General features: G+C 34.5%; 1 protein-coding gene across 4 annotated transcripts in view; it reads right to left on the bottom strand.

Moving 5' to 3' along the window:
* Positions 1 to 10488: 10488 nt before the first annotated feature.
* The window catches only part of LOC149803256 (protein bicaudal C homolog 1-like), a 327843-nt gene continuing 316141 nt past the window's right edge, over positions 10489 to 22190 (bottom strand). For 2 of the 4 annotated variants that reach the window (XM_089952905.1, XM_089952906.1), the window contains one exon: positions 10489 to 20227. In XM_089952905.1, coding sequence (XP_089809031.1) covers positions 20097 to 20227 — 131 coding nt within the window. In that variant the 3' untranslated portion in view covers positions 10489 to 20096. The remainder of the gene's footprint in view (positions 20228 to 22190) is intronic. The other 2 variants (XR_016420163.1, XR_016420164.1) reach the window with 2 other exon arrangements.

Genomic DNA, 22190 nt, shown 5'->3' with positions numbered 1-22190 from the left:
ATATCAACAACAGATCTTTTCTAGTGTTGCTGTAGGAAAACAAATCGAACATATAAATAAAAGTAATGTAATTTTTATAGAAAAATTAAACAACATAAACTTCTCAAAATATTTATTGTGAAAACAACGACGAAAATCTGTAAATGTTGCATAAATTTTGAAGAAAACCAGATTCACTATGAAGAGCACGTGTCAATGTGATAGTCACGTGACACCGACAAAAACATCGCTGACACGTGTTGGGTACTTCTTGAAAACGGTTTTCTTCACCCTGCTGCGATACCGACAGGTTTCTGTTCATTGCTCTCAGAATAAATATGTTGAGAATTAAGTGTGCATTATATTTACAAATATTAAGTGACTTCTATATAATATGTCCAAATTCTATGTACAACAACTTGGGAAACTTGTTTATTTCGATATCACGTGACTATATGACCTCTGATGTCATTGACATGTAGGTTCCGAGAGTTGTATAGTCATGTGACTCGGAATGCAAATGAGCAGATCCAGGTCAAATTTCAGCAACGACATACTTTCGACTAGTCTGTCAGCGGATTAAAGACATGACGACTGCTATGCTCACGATTTTTGAGAAAATAAATCATATTCCTATCGATTTCATGCAGGTATATCTCGATGAAAGGTCGTTCAAGTGTGCTGGGTCGGCTAGAAAGCGGCTACCCCATGCCGACGTTATATCTATTTATAAATGGTTTGGGGTTGGTTTCTTTTTTTTTTTCTTCTGACAAATGAAAATTGACAGACATAATGTAATAATCGGGACTTCGCTGCGAAAAATTTAGAGATATTACGAGATCAGGATGTAGATGAGGAAATACCCCCAAAATCGGGAGGTTTTTCTCCCGGCTTGAGAGTTGACACGTATGAACTGTCTGGGTTTGTGGAATTTCAGTCAGGGCTTGAGTTTATTTAAGTCACCAGCCCGGGGCCTGTGCCTAAAAAAAATTCTTTTAGCACTGACCAGTACAGTACATAAACTATTATATCAGACTGCAGATTCAAGTTTTGAATGTGCAACCCAAATGTGGTCTCCTCCCGTCTGCCTCGCTCGCCAATGTTTATGTTTGTATTCGAGGACTGGCTAGTATTGCGTCACGGTACCACGTGATCTGTCATCTCATTAAAACTCGGAAAAACTCGGCAATTTACGGAATCATGGTGACTTCATGCAATAAAATCATTACCTGCTTACGATATTTACGATATACGATTACGATATTTAATTTATAAACATGACAGTCGAATTAAAATCTGTAGAGAATTACATACGTAGAAGGAAAATTTTGATTTCTAGTCTCCTTTGAAGTATTGTGTGTGTGTCTGTGTTCAGATTTTTGACTTAGCTTTAACAATTGTATAACAGTCCTATTGCTATCATTTCTGCAGTGTGGCAGTTTATAGTGATGTCTAGCACTGGGACATCATGCCACAAACATGTAGCATCCTGCCTCGTCCAGTCACATTATCCTGACACCTGGCCGACCAGTCCTAACGCTGAGTGCCAAGTGAAGCAGATGATAGTACTGTTTTTATAAGTCATTGGTATGACTCTGGGGGGTTTAAAATATTGAGTAGCATTGTTAAAAATAACAATGCAACTACTTTCCAGTAAATTTTATGACACCCTCCACTGCAATAGCTGTAAGGGGCATTTTACTTTGCTGCTCATGCATTTGTACATCATGAATCCATTGCAGCACAAAACTTATTACAGTTACAGTCCTGAAATTGTACAACTGTTTTCATTGACATTTGTAGATGTCCTGAATAGATTTTCAGTCCCTTAAAGAAATAATTTTCAACTTCACTTCGCTTATTTATTTTACTAATTGAATGTTTGGGGGAGCTGACTAAATGTGCCAGTCCTTTTCAATATTGAAAAATTCTTACCATTACTCCTTTAATTCATCAGAAAATTTCAAACTTTAAATAACTGTAATACCATCCATAATTTTTAAGGCAAAGTGTTCTGGAGATGAAGATATAATTTTTTTAAAAAATGGTCACAGTTTATTAATATCAGCAAGATGTGTTTTCAGTACATAATGTTTTTGCTACATAATTTGTTTGTGGTATAATTAGACTGAAATAAGACATTTTTTTCTTTTTGCATTTGCTTACCTTGTGTGTTTACATGATTTTCTTATGTTTTTCACACTGCTTGCAAGATTATTGCTGTGATTTTTAAATAAAGGTACTTGTGATAAGCGCAACAATTTTGCTTTCTTATTTTTTACCATAGTACAAGCTTATGAGGTGAATTTAAAACCCCGCATCTGCCACTCACTGCTTTCAATATGTGTTTATTTCAGTACTTACTAACGAACCCATTCCAAAATGTGTTATTTTCAAGTTATCTCCTCTGAATCATCATTATATAGTGCATTGATAATTACTTCCAGGGCATTTGGAAGCAGAAAATGTTTGTTTTTTTATTATGCCAGCCACTTGGGTTATACCCATGTAGATTTAAATGTTGAATATGAGACTAAATATTGAGTATGGTTGCTTTTCTTCTGGTCATTCCATTAACTCAAAATTATTGCTGATCATCCTAAACTACTTGGAGAATTGTCATGAAGTGTACACACACATTCATACGAAGGTCCACTTAGTCCTAAATGACAATGGTGCTGCAGTGAAAATGGCCACCACATGAGATATCTTGAAAATTTTGTTGTTGCTGATCCAGATGGTCCTAATGTAAATGGTGCTGATGTCATCCAGCATGGCCACCCCAGCAGCCATCTTGAAAATCTTATTGTTACTCTTCAAGAAAAAGTCAAATGATTGTTGACGGTATCTAGTCACTCTTAAATAAAAGTTGTACAAATTTAAATATCTTGAAAATCTTTTCACTACTTCTTATATATGGAAAATTCATTATCAACATGGTGTTTTCACTAGAAAACATCTTATGCTCTCTACATAGTACTGTACTGATTCTCTTTCAGTCCCGATCACTAGAGGACCAATTTTTCATCACCATTTGTTCTGGTTTATGAATCAAGGAAAGATACCTGACTAGGGTCAACATGTATGCACCCAACATTTACTCCTATCTGTTCACTGTATACATTAGGGAAGATGTAAATGCAGAAAGGCAACTTGACTTGGAGTCACATGAAATTGAGAGTATCTGGGTGGAAATTTCTGAAAATGATGCAAAATCACTCCTAGTTTGGTTCATTTATAGGCGACATTCCTCCAAAGCAATTTGGAATGATAACTTTTGAAACAAATGGAAAATGTTCTTGCACAGGAGAAAGAAACATACATGTATATACTCGCGAAATAAATAAGGACCTTGTCAATACTCAAATAAGGAACAACTGGATGGAATTTTTTTAATCATTAGGCCTAGTCCAGCTGGTAAATGAGCCCATGAAGGTAACAGAAATATCAAGCACTCTTATTGATCACAGTTATACCAACCTACCAGACAATGTGGCTTGTGTTAATGTACTGAATGTTGGTCTTTGTGACCACAATCTTACTTTTTTGACAAGAAAGGTTAAATGCAAGAGAAAGAAGAAAAATACACACAAAACTATCACTTATAGATCGTTCAAATTTTTTTAATGATAAACAATTTCTCAATGACCTATATAAAGTTCCATGGAATATGATCCAAGATTTGGATGACATAGATGAAGCTCTGAGGGTGTGGACTGACTAATTTATGGATGTAGTCTCTAAGCATGCACCATTGAAAGTACATCGAGTAAAGAATGAAATCCAACCCAATTGGCTTACTATTGAAATCCTAGATGCTACAAACACACGAGACCAATTCAAGGCTATGGGGAAACCATGCAGAATATAAAGTATGGCAAAATAAAATAACAAGTATGATTAAAAAAGCTAAAAAAAATTATTATCTATCATTGCTTGAAAACGAAAAGAGCAACAAAAACTCCATTTGGAAAGTGTTCAATGAACTCATTAGAGGAACATACAAAGATCAGACAAATAAAATTCACTCACTTCTGGTAAATGACATTGCAAATGTTTTCAATGATATTTTTAACCAACACTACCACAAAATTAAAAGAACCAGTGATAGAAAACCACTTTAATGAACTGAAAAAGTTCTGCAGTAGCAAAATCTCAAAGGAGGTATGTTTCTCTATTCCACCAGTATCAAAAAACTTTGTTAAAAAATGTCTACGTGAACTTCATACCAAGAAAGCTACAGGACTGGATCAGGATTGGTCCATGACTCATTAAATCTTCTGCCTGAGCTATTTTAGATAGTATAATATTCATAATCAATTAAAGTATTGCAACCTTATCTGTCCCCAAAATATGGAAAACTGCAAAAGTAACCCCTATTCACAAATCTGGTTTTAAGGATGATGCTGATAACTACCAGCCAATCTCAATACTACCACACTTGTCAAAATTGATTGAAAAACATGTCCATGACTCATTCATGTCATATTTAACCAAACACTTGCTGTTACACCCTAATCAATCAGGCTTTAGAAAAATTCACCCGAGACTGCCTTATCTTCCTAACTTATAAATCGCTTCAAGCACTTGATCAAGGTAGAATAATAGAATCTGTATTTGTAGATTTCAGGAAACCTTTTGACATGAAATCCTTTTCAAGAAACTGAAAATCTACCAATGTGATGAAAACAAAGATGGTTTAGTTCATACTTAAGTGAGAGAACATAACATGTTTATATAAATAGTGTTTTGTCTGAACCTGGGACAATTAGATATGGAGTACCACAAGACTCAGTTCTAGGTCCATTATTATTCATTTTATTTATTAATGACATACCACTTTTACTAAGGGACTCAATATCATCTACAGATCTCTATGCAGATGACACAACATTGTCAGACATCCAAAACACAAAGCTTGAACTCAAAATTTCTTTACAGAATATGCCAAAACAAACTGGACAACTGGTGCACATGCAATGGCATCATGGTAAATACTGGTAAAACTAAAATATTACTTACAGTATATCAACATGACAAAAAAGGACAAATCTTGATAGTGATGAACTATGACTGACATGGAGGGCTACAAATTTGCAAATGGTCTGTGATGATAGACTACTTGGTGTTTTGGTAGATAATAACCTATCATGGACTGAACACATTAAACATATCAGTAAAAAAAAGTAATTTCATGGCTTTTTAGTAAGATAAGACATTTTCTCCCTGTAAGGCACAGAAAACTATTTTATAACAGTTACATACAACCTTATTTAGACTACTCTAATACAGCATGGGGTAATTCAAATGTTAAAAACATAGCAAAGCTGGCACATCTTCAAAAAAGAGTATTAGGGCTAATATTAAGCCAGAAAGAAAGCAAGGAAAATTTAGCTGGTAAGTTTAAAATATTACCTATTAGAGACCGAATCTGTTTGAGAAAAGCCAAATCAATGTACAGGATATCCAATATTAGTGCTCCTGAATATTTACAATCACTATACCAGTATAGGCTACCTGGCAAAACTCCCCACCTGTGATACATGTCTACCAAACAGTATAAAATTCCCAAACCAAATAAGGAATTATTTTTAAAAAGTTTCCAATACTCTGGAACTTTGCTTTGGATAGTATTCCAGCTGAGATTAGAAATGCCCACTCTATTTCCTTCTTCCAACCCAATATATCCAGTGGCTTCAGAGATGCAGCTAAAATATATAAATTCCTTTTTATGAGGGTCTAAGGGTAGATTAGTTCTTAGCTAATTGTGTTACCCTCTTTAAATAAAGTCATTATTATTATTATTATTATTATTATTATTCATAAACATGTCAGATTCTGTTTGTGGGGCTCATTTAGAACAAAGAAGACATAATTCTCCAGGGTCTTTGGACTGTGGCCAAATCGTCCCTCCACATCAACAATCTTGAAATGAAGACAGTATCACTAGTGATGTAAGTGTGCATCAACAGAGTAAGGGGCTGATGTGTCATGTATCCATGCAACAAGTTCATCGTAGCATATCTCCAAAATCACGTAGATACATATGATCCTTCTCTTTGTGTGGACATCTGGAACTTCCTCCACTGGACCATCTCAGAGAATATCACCATCCTAATCTGCCACATTCCATGAAATAACATATTAGCAAACAGCCTGTCCAGGAATGGCAGAGCCATTCTGCTGGAATTTTATTTCTACTGCAATATAATAGAGTCCCATTTCACACTGTAGGGAAGACCCCTGGGTTGACCTGTTTGCGACCTTGCTCAATAAGAGGCTTTTACGTTTCTCCAGTCCCAGACCAGGGAGCATGGTCATCAAATGCCTTCTGCACCATTCCATCTGCTACCACAAGTAAATGATAACTTCTCTGCATAGGTCATTTTCATTGCCCCATTGTAGCTCCAATGAAATTTTAAACATTGATCAACCCAAGTCTGTACCTCACAGGAGTGATCTTCTGTTGCAACACTGGCAACACCTTCTTCAAAACAGCCCAGATTCTCCACCTTCATGCTTGGCTCATCTTAAGCAATCTCTCTGCCAGAAATTATTTTTGAGTTGGATTGCCAGTTGCATTATTCAGGCCAGGAGAACTTCTACATCCAAGGTTTTTGATGCCAGGTAGGGATCTTCTGTAATTGGTGCAGTAGGAAACATGTTGATTCTGGTTATTCTCTGTAACTTCTGTTTCTGATTTCCATTTTTTCCTGTTTAAGAACAAAAGATGTTCAGTATCCACTATCAAGGGCTATAGAGTTTGGATTTCTGAGCTGCATAGACCTATATCCTGCTCTTGTATGACCAGAGGGAAGATTTCTTGTGTGTTATGGTCTTTAACCAAAACCTCTTAAAAAGGTTTGAGCATGGCCTAAAAACATTCAGCATGGCCTCCTTTCAGGACCTCACACTCAATACTGTGTTTTTACTTGCCATAGCATCTGAAAAAAGATGCAACAAGATTCATACCTTGTCTATCGACACAAGCTTTCTCCAATTTAATGGCAATTATGATTTCTCTCCTTTGTCAACTGTGATTTTATGCTAAAAATCAATTACTTTTGGTAGTTCCACTACTATAAAGATTCCCAGATGATCAATATAGACTCATATGCTCAGTGAGGGCCCTCCATTTCTAATTTAAGGCCTCCAAATGAAAATGGAAAGGTAGAAAATGTTTTTTCCTTTATCTTAAGGGCTCTGCAGACATTTTGGCTGCTACTGTCACTGTGGATTGTCTCCAAAACCAAAAGAGTGTATCAATCTTACTGAATGAGACCTCTCCTTAATCAAACCAAAAGCCCATTTATGGGCCTGTAATCACTTCTCCTTGGAGGCATTCCCATACCTTCTTATCCTTTTATCTCCACTTGTTAAGCACAAGAAAGCACTTGTAATTTTTCTCTGGGATCATTGCAGCACAACCTATGGCTCAGTGAGACACCAATATTCTACAACAGGGACCCTTAATGCCAAATATATTCCATTTTTGGTTTTTATCAGTTATAATGTGAGCATCAGGTACCCACCTGAGAAATTAAGTTTTGCAATAATGACATGCAAGTTATTGCTGCTATTAAAATATAGTACCCATCACTTTAGTCGAATTCCACTCTGATGTTATGGTGGGATTGTTGTCTATGACAAAGATGACCATTCTACACATGTACTATGCAAGGAATATGACTGGATTGCATCATACCGGTAATGATAATACTCCACTCTGGGAGGATGTATTCACTTTTCTCTGCACAAAAAAGTATAGCTGTGCAATAGTGGCAGGTAAGTATTGCATAATTAAAATTAGTTTTGTTCCCCTCCCCTAAAAACACTACATTAGGATAATAATCATCCTGCACAGACTGTCAGTGAATGCATGCAAATTTTGTCTATCAGAATTGCTGCCAACTGAGCCATATAAACAGAAGCTGGAGGACCCAAGAGGCACAGTTAATTTACCTTGAATTTTGTTTGACTGACATAATCTATATACTTGATTATAATGATTAAAGGTACATTGTCTAAATGTCTCTTTGATAATCTATAAAAAGCACAAATTAAAAACTGAAAGATTAAATATGTCAAATTGTCGTTAGTATTTGCCAACTATGTTTAAAATTCCTTCAGTGCTAACAGAGCATAATACCAGTCTTGTTGAATGCTGACTGGATCCTGTATATATTATGATAGATGTGTGTGTGTGATTAGGATTTTTAACATAGCTTTAAAAAATGTTCAGTCATATCGCTATGATGACTGCATTGCATGACATCTGACAATTCATGTGTGAGCTCACAGGACATCTCGAATTTCATGTGTGAGCTGACAATTCATATTAGAGCTTGCTAATTTTTGTCTGTTAAATGCAGTTTTTGAAGTAAAATTTACAGAAATGCATTATAGTGCAGTTTTGTTTACAATTTCACAGAAACAAGAAAATGAAAGAAAATAATAGATAATAATATAATTGGAGACTATAAAACTGAAGGAATGAAAGAATTTATTCATTTCAGTAATCAAAATGATGTATCAAGAAGACATTTTCTTATTCTTTGATTAAAAGTATTTATTGCAGGTACTTTCACATCTTTGGTAAACTATTCCAAATCACTGGACCAGAATATGCAAAATGTTTCATAATTCTTCTTTAGGTTTTGGTATTTTTGTATCGGTTGACAAAGATTGTAAACAAACTAAATCTAGATTTGACTTTAGGAGATACTGAGGACCATCTTGAAATATATAGATCGTACATCTCAGAATTACAGATTAAATTTAATGAATTGTAAACTGACAATTTATGGGAGAGCTCACAGGCCATGTCACAGTTCATGTGAGAACTCAGAGGGCATTGGTCAATTCAAGTGAGAGTTTGCAGGCATTGAGACAGTTCATGCAAAAGCCACAGGCCATGTAACACACATGTGAGAACTTTTAAGGCATCTTACAATTCATGTAAGAGCTGAGGCCCTATGACAATTCATGAGAGAGATCAGAGGCCCTATGACAATTCATGAGAGAGCTCAGAGGCACTATGACAATTCAGGAGAGCTTGCAGGCCATCTGGTAATTGAGGGCATCTGACTATTCTTGCAAGAGCTCACATGCCATCTGACAATTCATGAGGGAGCCCATAGGTTATCTGCGATTCATATGAGAACTTGCAAGCCATCGCACAACTTGTGAGGCCATCTGATAATTCATGTGAGAACTCACAGGCCATCTGACTATTTATGTGAGAACTCACAGACCATCTGACTATTCATATGAGAGCTCACAGGCCATCTGAAATTTCATGCAAGAGCTCACTGAGCATCTCATGTGAACTCGCAGGCTTATAATTCACATGAAATTTCATGGGTTACCTATCAATCAATGTGACAGCTCACAGGTCATTTGGCAAATCATGTGAGATCCTGCAGGCCACTTCTCAGTTCATATGAGAGCTTGCAGACTATTTATCAAATCAACAATCTGACAATTCGTGTGAGAGTCCACAGGCCATCTGACGATTCATGTAAGAGCATGCATGCCATCACCCAATTCATGAGACCTCACAGGCCATCTAGCAGTTCATGCTAGAGTTCAAAGGCCATTTGTTATTTCATGTGAGAGATCACTGTTTAACAAGTCATGTGAGAGCTCACAGGACCTCTGACAATTTATGAGAGATCTTGCATACCATCTGACAATTCATGGGAGAGATCACCAGTCATCTGACAGTTCATATGCGAGTTTTGAGACCATTGGACATTTCCTGGGAGAGCTCACTGGCCAAGTGACAATTATGTGAGAGCTTGGAGGCCATTGGACAATTCATGCTATAGTTCCCAGGCAATCTGACAATTTATGTGAGAGGTCACAAGACATCTGAGTGACACTTCATGAAAGAGCTTGCAAGCCATATAATAATTCATGTGAGAGCTCAAAGGCAATCTGACAATTCAGGTCATCTAACAATTCATGCAAGAGCTCATGGGCCATTTTTCATGTCAGAGCCAGCCTGCATTCTAACAATTCACATGTGAGCTCACACTCTATCAATTCATGTGAGAGCTCACAGGACATCTGACAATTCATATGAGAGCTAACTGGACATCTGACAATTCATGTGTGAGCTCACAGGACATCTGACAATTCATGTGAGAGCTCACATGACATCTGACAATTCATGTGTGAGCTCACAGGACATCTGGCATTTCATGTGAGAGCTCACATGACATCTGACAATTCATGTGTGAGCTGACAATTCATATTAGAGCTTGCAGGCTATCAATTTATGGAAGAGCTCGCATGCCATCCGATAATGTATGTCAGCATATGCAGGCCATTTGACAATTCATTTATGAGCTTGCATGCTATCTGTTGAACAAGTAACATGATGTGTCCACCTGATAATTTATGTGAATCTTGGCTGTTTGATTGCATTATATGTATATTTTTTTTAAACATGTCATAGATGAATGTTTATGGGAAAAACAAAAAAAAGATGATAGAGACAAAATATTCAAGAATATTTTATTAAATTATTAAGGAGTCTCACACCTAATGAAAATTCTACATAATAATTAGCATTTATCTCTGCTCAGCAGTGATAATTATATCAGCATTTTTCTCAATGTATACTGCATATAAATAATAAAGGCTTCTAAATTTTGCACAGTTTTGTTCTACTGCACATAACTCTAATAATTATGAAACTAAAATTTGATACTGAACTTTGCTTCACTGTAAAACCAAATTCTGAGCTCAAACATATTGAAGTTTCAAATGATTAATGACTCATCATTTTGAAAGGATAATCCATCACATGTTTGCTGCAGTGAAAAGATACTTTTAGTGTTCTAAATGATCAACCTATTACTAAATGGTAAGTAAATACTGATAATGTAAAAAAAAAAATCTACATCTAAGAATTGAACTAACCATGTTTGTAGGATGATATGTTCAATGTTAATCCCATTTCCAAATGTAAAATAGTGACAACACGGTACATGTGCACATTTTGACATTTTAGTCAGAGGATGATTAAGAAACTTTTAACAGCACTAAACGATGCCTGTTTCATTTGAGTACTCGTAAGTATGTGTTCAAGATTGTCCCAAGAACCTGAAGAGAAAAATGTTCTTACTTAACATAGTAAAAAAAAAAAATCATTATAGCATCCAATTTAATTTGGTAACACATCAGTGAATGTGAAAACTCTTAATTTTGATCTACAGAGATGTTGGATACATTTCAAAATCAAACTTCAAAGTATTGTGATCCCTCATTATAAAAACCTCAATATAACATGGTCCCTGATATAACACAGGCAATGTCATGGATCTCACTATAAAGAACCTTGATATAACATGGGTATAGTAATGCATCAAATCATATTGGTTGAGCTTCTGTTTTTGTCCATATGATGTATCTCATCACAAGGCAACTTTGCCTATATCATAGTACACTTATAGGATTCTTAAAAAGCACTACAGTGAGGAAGCAGTACTCCTTGGTAATATAAATTCTATGTGCATACACTTTTCATCTGTGTGTGTTTAATGCACATCCAACTACATGCAGCATAAATTAAAATCTGACACTTGAAACATTGCCAGCAGACTGAAATCCTGGCTGACAGTTCTACATATTATTTCAGTCAAACAGCAAGATTGGCAGAATGGGCCTCATATTACAAGTATAAACATCAATCTCAAAACTCTGATGCATGGAGAATATTTAGATAATTATTCATCATTTTATATAAATTTTCCTGAATCTAAGTTAATTTCCAGACTATCAAAGTTCTGTGACTTTGAACTCGAGCTTGAGTTCCTTGTTCATAATGTTTTGAGAGTTCTGGACATTGCAGTCTGGTACACAAGTTGTTTTCAGGAAAATGAGGTAAACTGGATCCTGTAAAATGGATGAGAATTTGAAGAACAGTCTGAAGCAAAATCTACCTCTGTAGAGATATTACAGAAATGTACCTCTGTTGACATATTACAGAAACGTACCTCTGTAGACATATTACAGAAATGTACCTCTGCTGACATATTACAGAAATGTACCTATGTAGACATATTACAGAAATGTACCTATGTAGACATATTACAGAAATGTACCTCAGTAGAGATATTACAGAAATATACCTCTGTAGACATTACAGATCTAGATATTTACTGTGCACAAAAAGAAACACAGTGCAATGATTAGTCTTAAGCTAGCTATTATGTACAATATATATACACTGTACCATATACACTTGCATATAAGAAGGGTCCAAATGCAAACAAAGACCCTGATCTGCCATTGCATAATCAACATTAGATCTGGGTCTATGGTGTTTGCAGCTGGATCTAACTTGTAAAAAAAGTATATATGTTACTAGGCACAAATTTAATATGAAAGGTAAACATTATTCAAAATATGCTTGATTTCAACAAACTCCTTCAGGAAAGATAAAATATATCCATGTACATGTAAATATATAGTAATACTGCTTTAAGCAAAAGACTACAACAGTGAAATTCTACATTCTTCTCCGGGGACAAAAAATACATGGTGGATAGATGTTTAAAACAATATTTGGAAAATATAACATCTCTAATAACAACATACATTTGGTCTTGCCAATTTGATTGCAGTTAAATAGATACATCTTTACTTTCACTGGCTTCCTTAGGCTCACTGCTCATTAGTCACTGAAATACTCAGAAAAATTAAGGTCAATATCATTTAACTGGGCCAATGGTAATTACTCTCTTGGCTTGAACTTCAGCTTAAATGCATGTGAGACAAAAAAGGGCACAACTTACTCTTGAAACAGATTTGAAAGACAGTGGCACCTGTATTGATTGCTCTTAAGGGGCGGGGAATAAAGCCAATAGTCAGCAAGACGGAACAGACCAATACTACTCAATTTTGAGACTTAATGAATATATTCAGGACCATTTTTTTTTCTGTCAGCAAGAATCTTCATTATGTTCTGCTTAGTCTGTGAGCTTGACCAACAAGCAGCAAGCCTCTCTGAAAAGCCTGCCTGTGTATGTATTGTGTGGGAGTGTAATTTATACTCTGGGAGTGCTAAAGCAAATCTGTGTTAGCTGTTAAAATGTTATCTAAAAAGACAAGGAAATGTATTCAATATTGCCAACCTTGCACAATGCTGCACCAATAAGATTTCTCAACAGGTGTATATCTGAAAGAATGCACTGCAAAAAGCACAGACCCTGATGTGACGTTACTCATTAGTGACTGATAACACATAAAAGAAAATATCTTGGAGCTAACAGTCGTATGTGAGAGTGCCTTCCTAGGTTACTAAATGTAATGTGGGCTATCAGATTACTAAATATAAGGTGGGCTACAAGCATATTTTCCCCGGTAATCGTAAGAATTATAAACTGATTTAGAATTTTGTTAGATACTGATTATATGACCGTAGATATGGGTCTATTCTATTTGCAATTAGGCACATCATATGCAGCTATTACAAGCTGCATTTCATAAAATGTATTCAATTCTTTACTTCCATTTCAGGAAAATTACAGCAATTCAACTATTCCTCATCTCCCAGGTAACATTTTGATATTTTTTGTGGACCTTACTTCTTCTCACAAAAACAATAATAATGTTAAAAAAAACTGGGGTTAAAAACTTACACTTGGAAAAATCAACTGTTACTTTACAAAAGGATAAACAATCATACATCAATATAAAGTCAAACCTTGAATTCCATGTATTGGAAGGTAAATTCATTACCACATTTAAATAGGATGGGATTTTTTAATGTCTGAAATGGAAAAGAATTATTAACAATAGAGTCAAGATAATTTCTGTTATCTGATGATACATTTCAATAACGATTTTAAACTAACAGATTAATAGTTACAACAAATTTCCTAATAATAAGATTTACTAGTAACCCAATGTGAGCTGTTATACTTATGGGCAGGTGTCAATAAAATGAATGAAATATTTGCTTTCTTTTAAGAGAAATATATAACTATCTTTATTATGCGAGTTTCATTTCCCTTGTAGTGTGATGTCTTCAATAAAAGTGTGCCATCTCTTAGCCCTTTACAGGACTGATGCTAAACTTAATAAGAATTTGAGTTATGACAGTTTTATACCAATGGAAGACAAAATATTCAACATTTGTCTTGTGAAGTACTGTAGATAAAATGAAGATAAATAAAAGAAAGCAAAAGTTGAGGTGGTCAATAACTATAAATATATACTACAAACAAAAAACAAAAAAATAAAAGTTGACAACTAAAGAACATAGCAAAATAAAAAAGTAGATCATTCATTCATAAATTTGATATGATGGTTCAGTAGAAAAATTTTCTCTTACAAAAGAAACAAAAAGGTTTACAAAATTGGATAATTCAGTAAAGTACAAATGACAGTTCATAATGCACTTCTAATACAGATGCATAGATACACAAAACAAAGCAGATGTTTAAAAATAAAGCACATTCATAGCAGATATGATTTAGATTTTTTCATGTTTTCTCAGTGTTTTATGAGGTACATTAGTTCACAATAATAAACACTGGACATAAAGAATCTTGAATCTGAATCCAGAACAATACAATATTTTAAATAAGCACAGCCACAGAATAGAAAGGCAACTCGATTTCTTATTTACTGGTGAAATTCCAGTTGTTTTAATTTTCTGTCACCTATGGAGGAACTAATTAAATGAGCACATTTTAATCCTAATTTTTTTCTTCTTCTGGAACTGAAATAATTGTCAACTAATCATTACTAGAGAAATTTGGCTTGATTTTCTAATTCCAAATGATTTCTTATGTATGCAATAACCTGTTAACTTCTTCATCAAACTGAAAATAAAAAAGTGGAAAAATGACATAAACATGGCAAAATTTATGTGTAAAATAATGACATAATGTTATGTAAAAGCCAGTATCACATTTGCATGTATCATTACTTATTATTATTCCATGTTATCCAAATCACCTATAATCATTTAGTAAAATTAATTCCAAAAGACATGACTAGATTCACACTGATTTTGATATATCAGCAGCCAACACAACAATGTCATGATTTTTATAAACTCTTCATCTATAAGGAGTAGACATAACTACAACATTCTATATCAAGATTCAACTGAAATATTTCATGTAATTAGTTATCATTACAAGTGAATCACTATGTAGCTGATGAGCAATTATGGTCACATTCATTTTTATTTATTTTTTGGTTTCAAACACACGCACATGAATGGGTATCTTCACTGGCCAAGGATCCAATATGTTAACCCTATCTACACCTTGGTGGATTGAGCAGATATTTCTGTGCTTTGGGTCTGTAAATTTTATTGGATGCAGTGGCAAGCCACCGCATCCAATCAAAATTAAGTTGTTCAAATTTGAACAATGTTCTACATGATCAAGACAAGGGGAGCACACAACTTAAAAGGACTCATAAATAAGCATTTTTTTCACTGCTGGTCCATGCTTATACAAATACCTTTCACTCATTACATTTGCAACTGGTTCTCTATGGTACATAGTCAATTGCCTCCACCATTTTTGGTCGATATACAATGCATCACTGTTACATGCTATTGGTTAGTTGGCATTGCATACTAAGGGAAGCAACTCATGAAATCCAATAGATGTTGCTTGCACAAAGCACTAAAACATCTGCTCAATCCACCAAGGTGTAGAGAGGGTTAACATATCGGAACCTTGGCTTAAGAAAATGATGACTGGAAGGACAATCAGCAATTCCTGCTGTCAGTATGTGTAAATAAATATGGCTGCACAAATGATCTGCATAAGAATCCAACAGTTTATCATCTTGCCTGCAACAATATCACTGCAGCTCTTGTTAACACATGAACAAACAACCTATGACCTTTTAACAACCCCCATCCTCTAATGTGACAAATGAGATAAAAGTACCTGTATGAAAACAGAAGATACAAGTCCCTTAAACAGTTTTTATAAATTCATCTCTAAAACGAATCAATTCACAATATGACCTTGACCTTTGATACTTGGATACATCATCCCCAAGGATAATTTACCCCCAAAATCTAACCAATTCACCACATCACCTTGACTTTTTATGCCTAGATCAATCATCCCCAATAATGTGCTATGTACACTTGTGACCTGGTTAAGTTTAATGCTATACACTGACACACAAATCCTTTCCCCCTTGAATATGAGAAACTGACCACTGTGACAGTGACTTTTAAGCTCCACATCAGCAGCAAATTAGAATGTACTGCCAGATCCAACATCTCTTACCAACAAAAACCCATTTAAAATGTTTTTAAAAAAATTGCTCTTGTGACCTTAACATTCTGTTCTTATTGTTGTGGGATTCAACGCCATTTTTCAGCACACAATAGGCTATGCATGGTGGCCAATATTAATGGTGGAGGAAGAACCCGGGAAGAACCACTGACCCACGAGAAGCTACTGGCAAGCTTTCTCACATACCCACATTGACTGAATCCTAGACTCGAACCCATGCAGACAAAGGTGAGATGGCAGTGATCCATAACGGAAAGCGCTTTAGACCACTCGGCCACTCGGGGCCCCCCTTAACAATGGGTCAATACTGTCCTCTAAAAATCTTTAATGAAAAGCTGACACCAGACAGAAACACAGATTGTCACCACCACATTTCAGCTCTTGCAACATTCCTTACAGGTGAGGCAACAATGACATGCTGAGATATCACTTTGTACTGGAGTACCAATTTTCACTGAGTTTTGCTTAGTAAAAAGTACAAACTTAATGACCTTGTGTACATTATCATTCCATGGATACAATATGACCCTTTTCCTAATCAAAGAATCTAAGTAACAACAAAAATTTATGTTTTCCCCAAGCCATAAAGAATCAATAACAAAAGAAAATATTCATTGTAAATATGTTGAATCTGTATTAATTATTTCGATTAACATGCTGGTTTCAGTAGCTAGCAACTGCTGCCATAGCTGATAATCATCCTAATCAGTGGTTGGCTGCCTCTGACATGAAAATCAATCAAAACAGAAAGTGGTATTTCTACCAAAATTATATAAGAATGAGCAAGACAGTCACATTTTTAACAATGAATGAGTCACAAATTGTTATTCTTCCTTGATACGGAGAGTAATGCATCAATCTCCTAGGTGAAACTCATGTCTTCCATTAATTCCTCTAAAACATTAACTATTAGTGAGAAAAAAAAACATATTTCAATGAGCAGCTAGTGAAACTTAGTTTCTTCTCTTTTATATATAAGTATGTATAAGAGCATTTTGAGCAAATTGTATTGTTTGTCATGGGAAACGAGAGCTTTGCAAATATAATAAAACTTAATTTTAAATCAACAAAAAAAATGTTCTAAATACCAAATCACTAGTTATTTTTAAAAAAAGTAAATATAATCTGTAAAGACTTCAATCTATCCCTCATAAAGTAACTGGAAGCAACATATTGTGACTGAAAACAAATAATGACATTCCATTCCTCCTAATTAGTAACATTACATTATCTCCTTCCTTAATTTCCTTTTCCTAAATGAAAACAGGAATGAAGCAAAGAAAATATATGTTAGAATGTCCTACAAAATGTATTGCTTACAAGCAAAGAGATTTTCTTTAAGCATCACATTTGCATCTCTGTTCTTGTAAACAAAATCTGAATCATGATACATACATATCACATATCTCTTACATGGACGGATTTCTTTAAAAATAAGTTAAATATAAAAGTTGGATGGATTTATAAAACTCTACAAAACTTCAATGAAATTATCTGATTGTGCATTTCAAATGTGTAATTTCTTTTTACACTATAATACAAACTTGAACCTAAGGATGTACTCTAATCTGTGTACTGGAGATGTGAAAAGAAATTAACCAAAAAAAAGAAAGAAAAAAAACGTGTACTTGTGACACATTAACATGCAACAAAAGAATAAATGGATTTGTAAGCATACAAGAAATGGTACACACACTCATGATAAATATACAGACTGTCATTAAGACTAGAGATCAGTTAAGGTCCACTCCTGTAGCTTCAAGATTTTTTGTCAATTTGACTGGTAAACTTAATAAAAAATTCACCTTGCCACTTCCAAATATGCCCATTTCATAGTATATTCAAATACGTTGCTTACATTTAATTTTTTGTACCTGAAAAAGTTACTTTTGTAGTAGAAAGATGGGTAAAATAAATGTTTCTTTGTGGATACCTTAGTTAGCCATGGAAAAGTATCTGCTTTTTTTGAAAATGAAAATTTTCTACACTTTATCAATTAAATGTGATTTTGAAAGTCTCTGTGTGAGGTCAGTATTCATGCTGAACTCAGAATATATATTTGTATAGTGTCTTCCTACTTTAAAGATGTTAATTCAAAACATTCTGCATCTGAAAAAAAATGGTTGTCTAACTGAAAAACAAGGACAAATTGATCAACTCTAACAATCAAATTACTCACCAATGTCTGCAGTGTCAAACTGTATGTTAGATTTATGTGCAATACAATAGTACTTCATCAGTCTTACGTTTTGGTACCTAAACAGTCTAAATCATGTCTTATGTTCCGGTACCTAAACAGTCTAATCATCAGTCTTATGTTCTGGTACCTAAACAGTCTAAATCATGTCTTATGTTCTGGTACCTTAATAGTCTAAATTATCAGTCTTATGTGCTGGTACCTAAATGGTCTAAATCATCAGTTTAAAGTTCTGGTACCTAAACATTCTAAATCATCAGTTTAAAGTTCTGGTACCTAAACAGTCTAAATTATCAGTCTTATGTGCTGGTACCTAAACAGTTTAAATCATCAGTCTAAAGTTCTGATACCTAAACAGTCTAAATCATCAGTCTTATGTTCTGGTACTTAAATAGTCTAAATCATCAGTCTTATGTTCTGGTACCTAAACAGTCTAAATCATCAGTCTTATGTTATGGTACCTAAATAGTCTAAATCATCAGTCTTATGTTCTGGTACCTAAATAGTCTAAATCATCAGTCTCATGTTCTGGTACCTAGACAGTTTATATCATTAGTCTTACCTTCTGATACCTAAGCAGACTAAATCATTAGCCTTACCTTCTGGTACTAAATAGTCTATATCATCAGTCTTCTGGTACCTAAACAGTCTCAATCATTAGTCTTACCTTCTGGTACCTGAACAGTCTAGACATGTTTTCATAAACTGATGAGTAACTATCTACAAAGAAGCCTACTGTTCATGCAGAAATTTTTTAAAGTTATGAAATACTAAGAATAAGCATCTCTGACAATGGCAAGATTTAACATATAGTAACAATTGATGTTTGTGGCTTTTCTGGAAAGAAATAATTCTTACTCATGGGAAAATTTGAAAACTGTCTAGACATTTAGAAAATCAATAGATAAAATCCTATAAATTAATGGAAGAGATCAGTTCAAACCAAAAAGTATTACATGTTGCTGGTTTTTAAAAAAATCGCTCCAAAATGTTGAGGATCTATTTAGTTGCTTTTAAGTAACAAGTGTGGGATTCAAGCAAATAATTAGATTTTTAAAATTGTAAAATTTACATCTGACACTGTATTTAACCCAACTCTCACAAAATTTCTGGATTTCATACCCGAGGCAAACTGATAAATAAAAATTTGTTGCCTTTAAGATATTGCCCAAATAAGAATCATCCCTTTAAGATATTGGTCTATTAAGAATCATCCCTTTAAGATATTGGTCTAGTAAGAATCATCCCTTTAAGATACTGGTCTAGTAAGAATCATCCCTTTAAGATACTGGTCTAGTAAGAATCATCCCTTTAAGATATTAGTCTAGTAAGAATCATCCCTTTAAGATATTAGTCTAGTAAGAATCATCCTTTTAAAATGTTGACCTAGTAAGAATCATCCCTTTAAGATGTTGGCCTAGTAAGAATCATCTCTTTACATGCCACATCAATGAAAATTGCTACTACATAAATAAAAAAGGCAACATTAAATCACATCACCTAATTCTGTGATGACAGTTTGACAATAACATGCTTTATCTATACAGCCAAGCAGATATAATTCTCATCGAAGATTCAAAAATAGTACAAAAAGTCCTTTATTTCTTCATTTCTTTTTCCTTCTGTACATGTCACCACCGGCCACTCATACTAACAATGTCTGGTCGTGTATTTCTCAATCCCAGTCCAGAACTAGTGTTATCTTCAAATGGATTATTGCTCCCAGGGTTGGCAAGCAGAAGCGTTTTCCTCTTGTTCAATTCTGCAAATTATCAATGACAGTAATATGTTTCTTGGCTTGAATACAGGTAACTGTAGTGTAAATCTTTGACACTATGATATGAAAGAAAATGTATGCTCAAATCCATTGATGACGAATTTGTCTGCACCTAAAGCTATTAGCAATTTGTTCTGTAGGGTCTAAGACAGAGGAACTTGTAGGGAAACCAATGTTTGGGGAGGATGGGCATCCTAGAGGTACAAATGATGAATGTTTCAAATCCAACTTCTTCAAGGTGTCATTAATACAACTCTCTTCAAAGTGGTGCTCATAAAATGCACATCTAGGTCTAATAGATAATGTGCTTATCTTAGTTCATCAGAATATGTGGAATTGTTCTTGAGTTATGCTGATTGTAAACAACACTGAGTTTTCCATGTGAAGAAAAGAAGTGCTTGAAAGGGGGTCATAACTCTGTCCAGACTAAAGCAGATGACACTAAACCAAAAAGTGGCATATGGGAAAATGTTCATACCTACATAGTATCAAAATAAGTTCAATGGTTTTTGTGCTATGCTGGTTATAAGTAGACTTCCATGCAGATATATAGAGTTCCTTGTCAAGGGCTATAACTCAAGAAACTAGAGGCTCATGTTGGTCTGATGTTTCTCACAAATAATGTAAAAGCTGACCTTTCCAATGAGTACATTCTTGCAGTACTAAAAGAACATAAACCTTTGTAAATCATCTCCCAACTTTTAAATCCTGTTGATTTTAACCTTTATTATTACTACAGCTGATAAAAAGAATGCATAATTAAAACAGATGCTCTTTCCTTGGTCATATTCCAACTCATTGTCCAAGATCTTGCTGAACCAATTTACAACAGTGGTATCAAAATCGGTTGAGAAATACAGTCTCCTGATCTAGAAGTAACAAACTCAACCAATGTGATCTAGTATCATCTTATTAACAGTCTCTTGATCTAGAGGTAACAAACTCAACCAATGTGATCTAGTATCATCTTATTAACAGTCTCTTGATCTAGAGGTAACAAACTCAACCAATGTGATCTAGTATCATCTTATTAACAGTCTCTTGATTTAGAGGTAACAAACTCAACCAATGTGATCATGTATCATCTTATTAACAGTCTCTTGATCTAGAAGTAACAAACTCAACCAATGTGATCTAGTATCATCTTACTAATAGTCTCTTGATCTAGAGGTAACAAACTCAACCAATGTGATCTAGTATCATCTTATTAACAGTCTCTTGATCTAGAGGTAACAAACTCAACCAATGTGATCTAGTATCATCTTATTAACAGTTTCTTGATCTAGAGGTAACAAAACCAATGTGATCTAGTATCATCTTATTAACAGTCTCTTGATCTAGAGGTAACAAACTCAACCAATGTGATCTAGTATCATCTTATTAACAGTCTCTTGATCTAGAGGTAACAAACTCAACCAATGTGATCATGTATCATCTTATTAACAGTCTCTTGATTTAGAGGTAACAAACTCAACCAATGTGATCTAGTATAATCTTATTAACAGTCTCTTGATCTAGAGGTAACAAACTCAACCAATGTGATCTAGTATCATCTTACTAACAGTCTCTTGATCTAGAGGTAACAAACTCAACCAATGTGATCTAGTATCATCTTATTAACAGTCTCTTGATCTAGAGGTAACAAACTCAACCAATGTGATCTAGTATCATCTTATTAACAGTCTCTTGATCTAGAGGTAACAAACTCAACCAATGTGATCTAGTATCATCTTATTAACAGTCTCTTGATCTAGAGGTAACAAACTCAACCAATGTGATCTAGTATCATCTTACAAACAGTCTCTTGATCTAGAGGTAACAAACTCAACCAATGTGATCTAGTATCATCTTACTAACAGTCTCTTGATCTAGAGGTAACAAACTCAACCAATGTGATCTAGTATCATCTTATTAACAGTCTCTTGATCTAGAGGTAACAAACTCAACC

This window comes from Sinohyriopsis cumingii, chromosome 3 (assembly GCF_028554795.1).
Source record: "Sinohyriopsis cumingii isolate HCF-2022 chromosome 3, ASM2855479v2, whole genome shotgun sequence".
NCBI lineage: Eukaryota > Metazoa > Mollusca > Bivalvia > Unionida > Unionidae > Sinohyriopsis > Sinohyriopsis cumingii.
The sequence above is the reverse complement of the archived record's forward strand: the minus strand, read 5'-3'. Positions and strand labels throughout refer to the sequence as shown.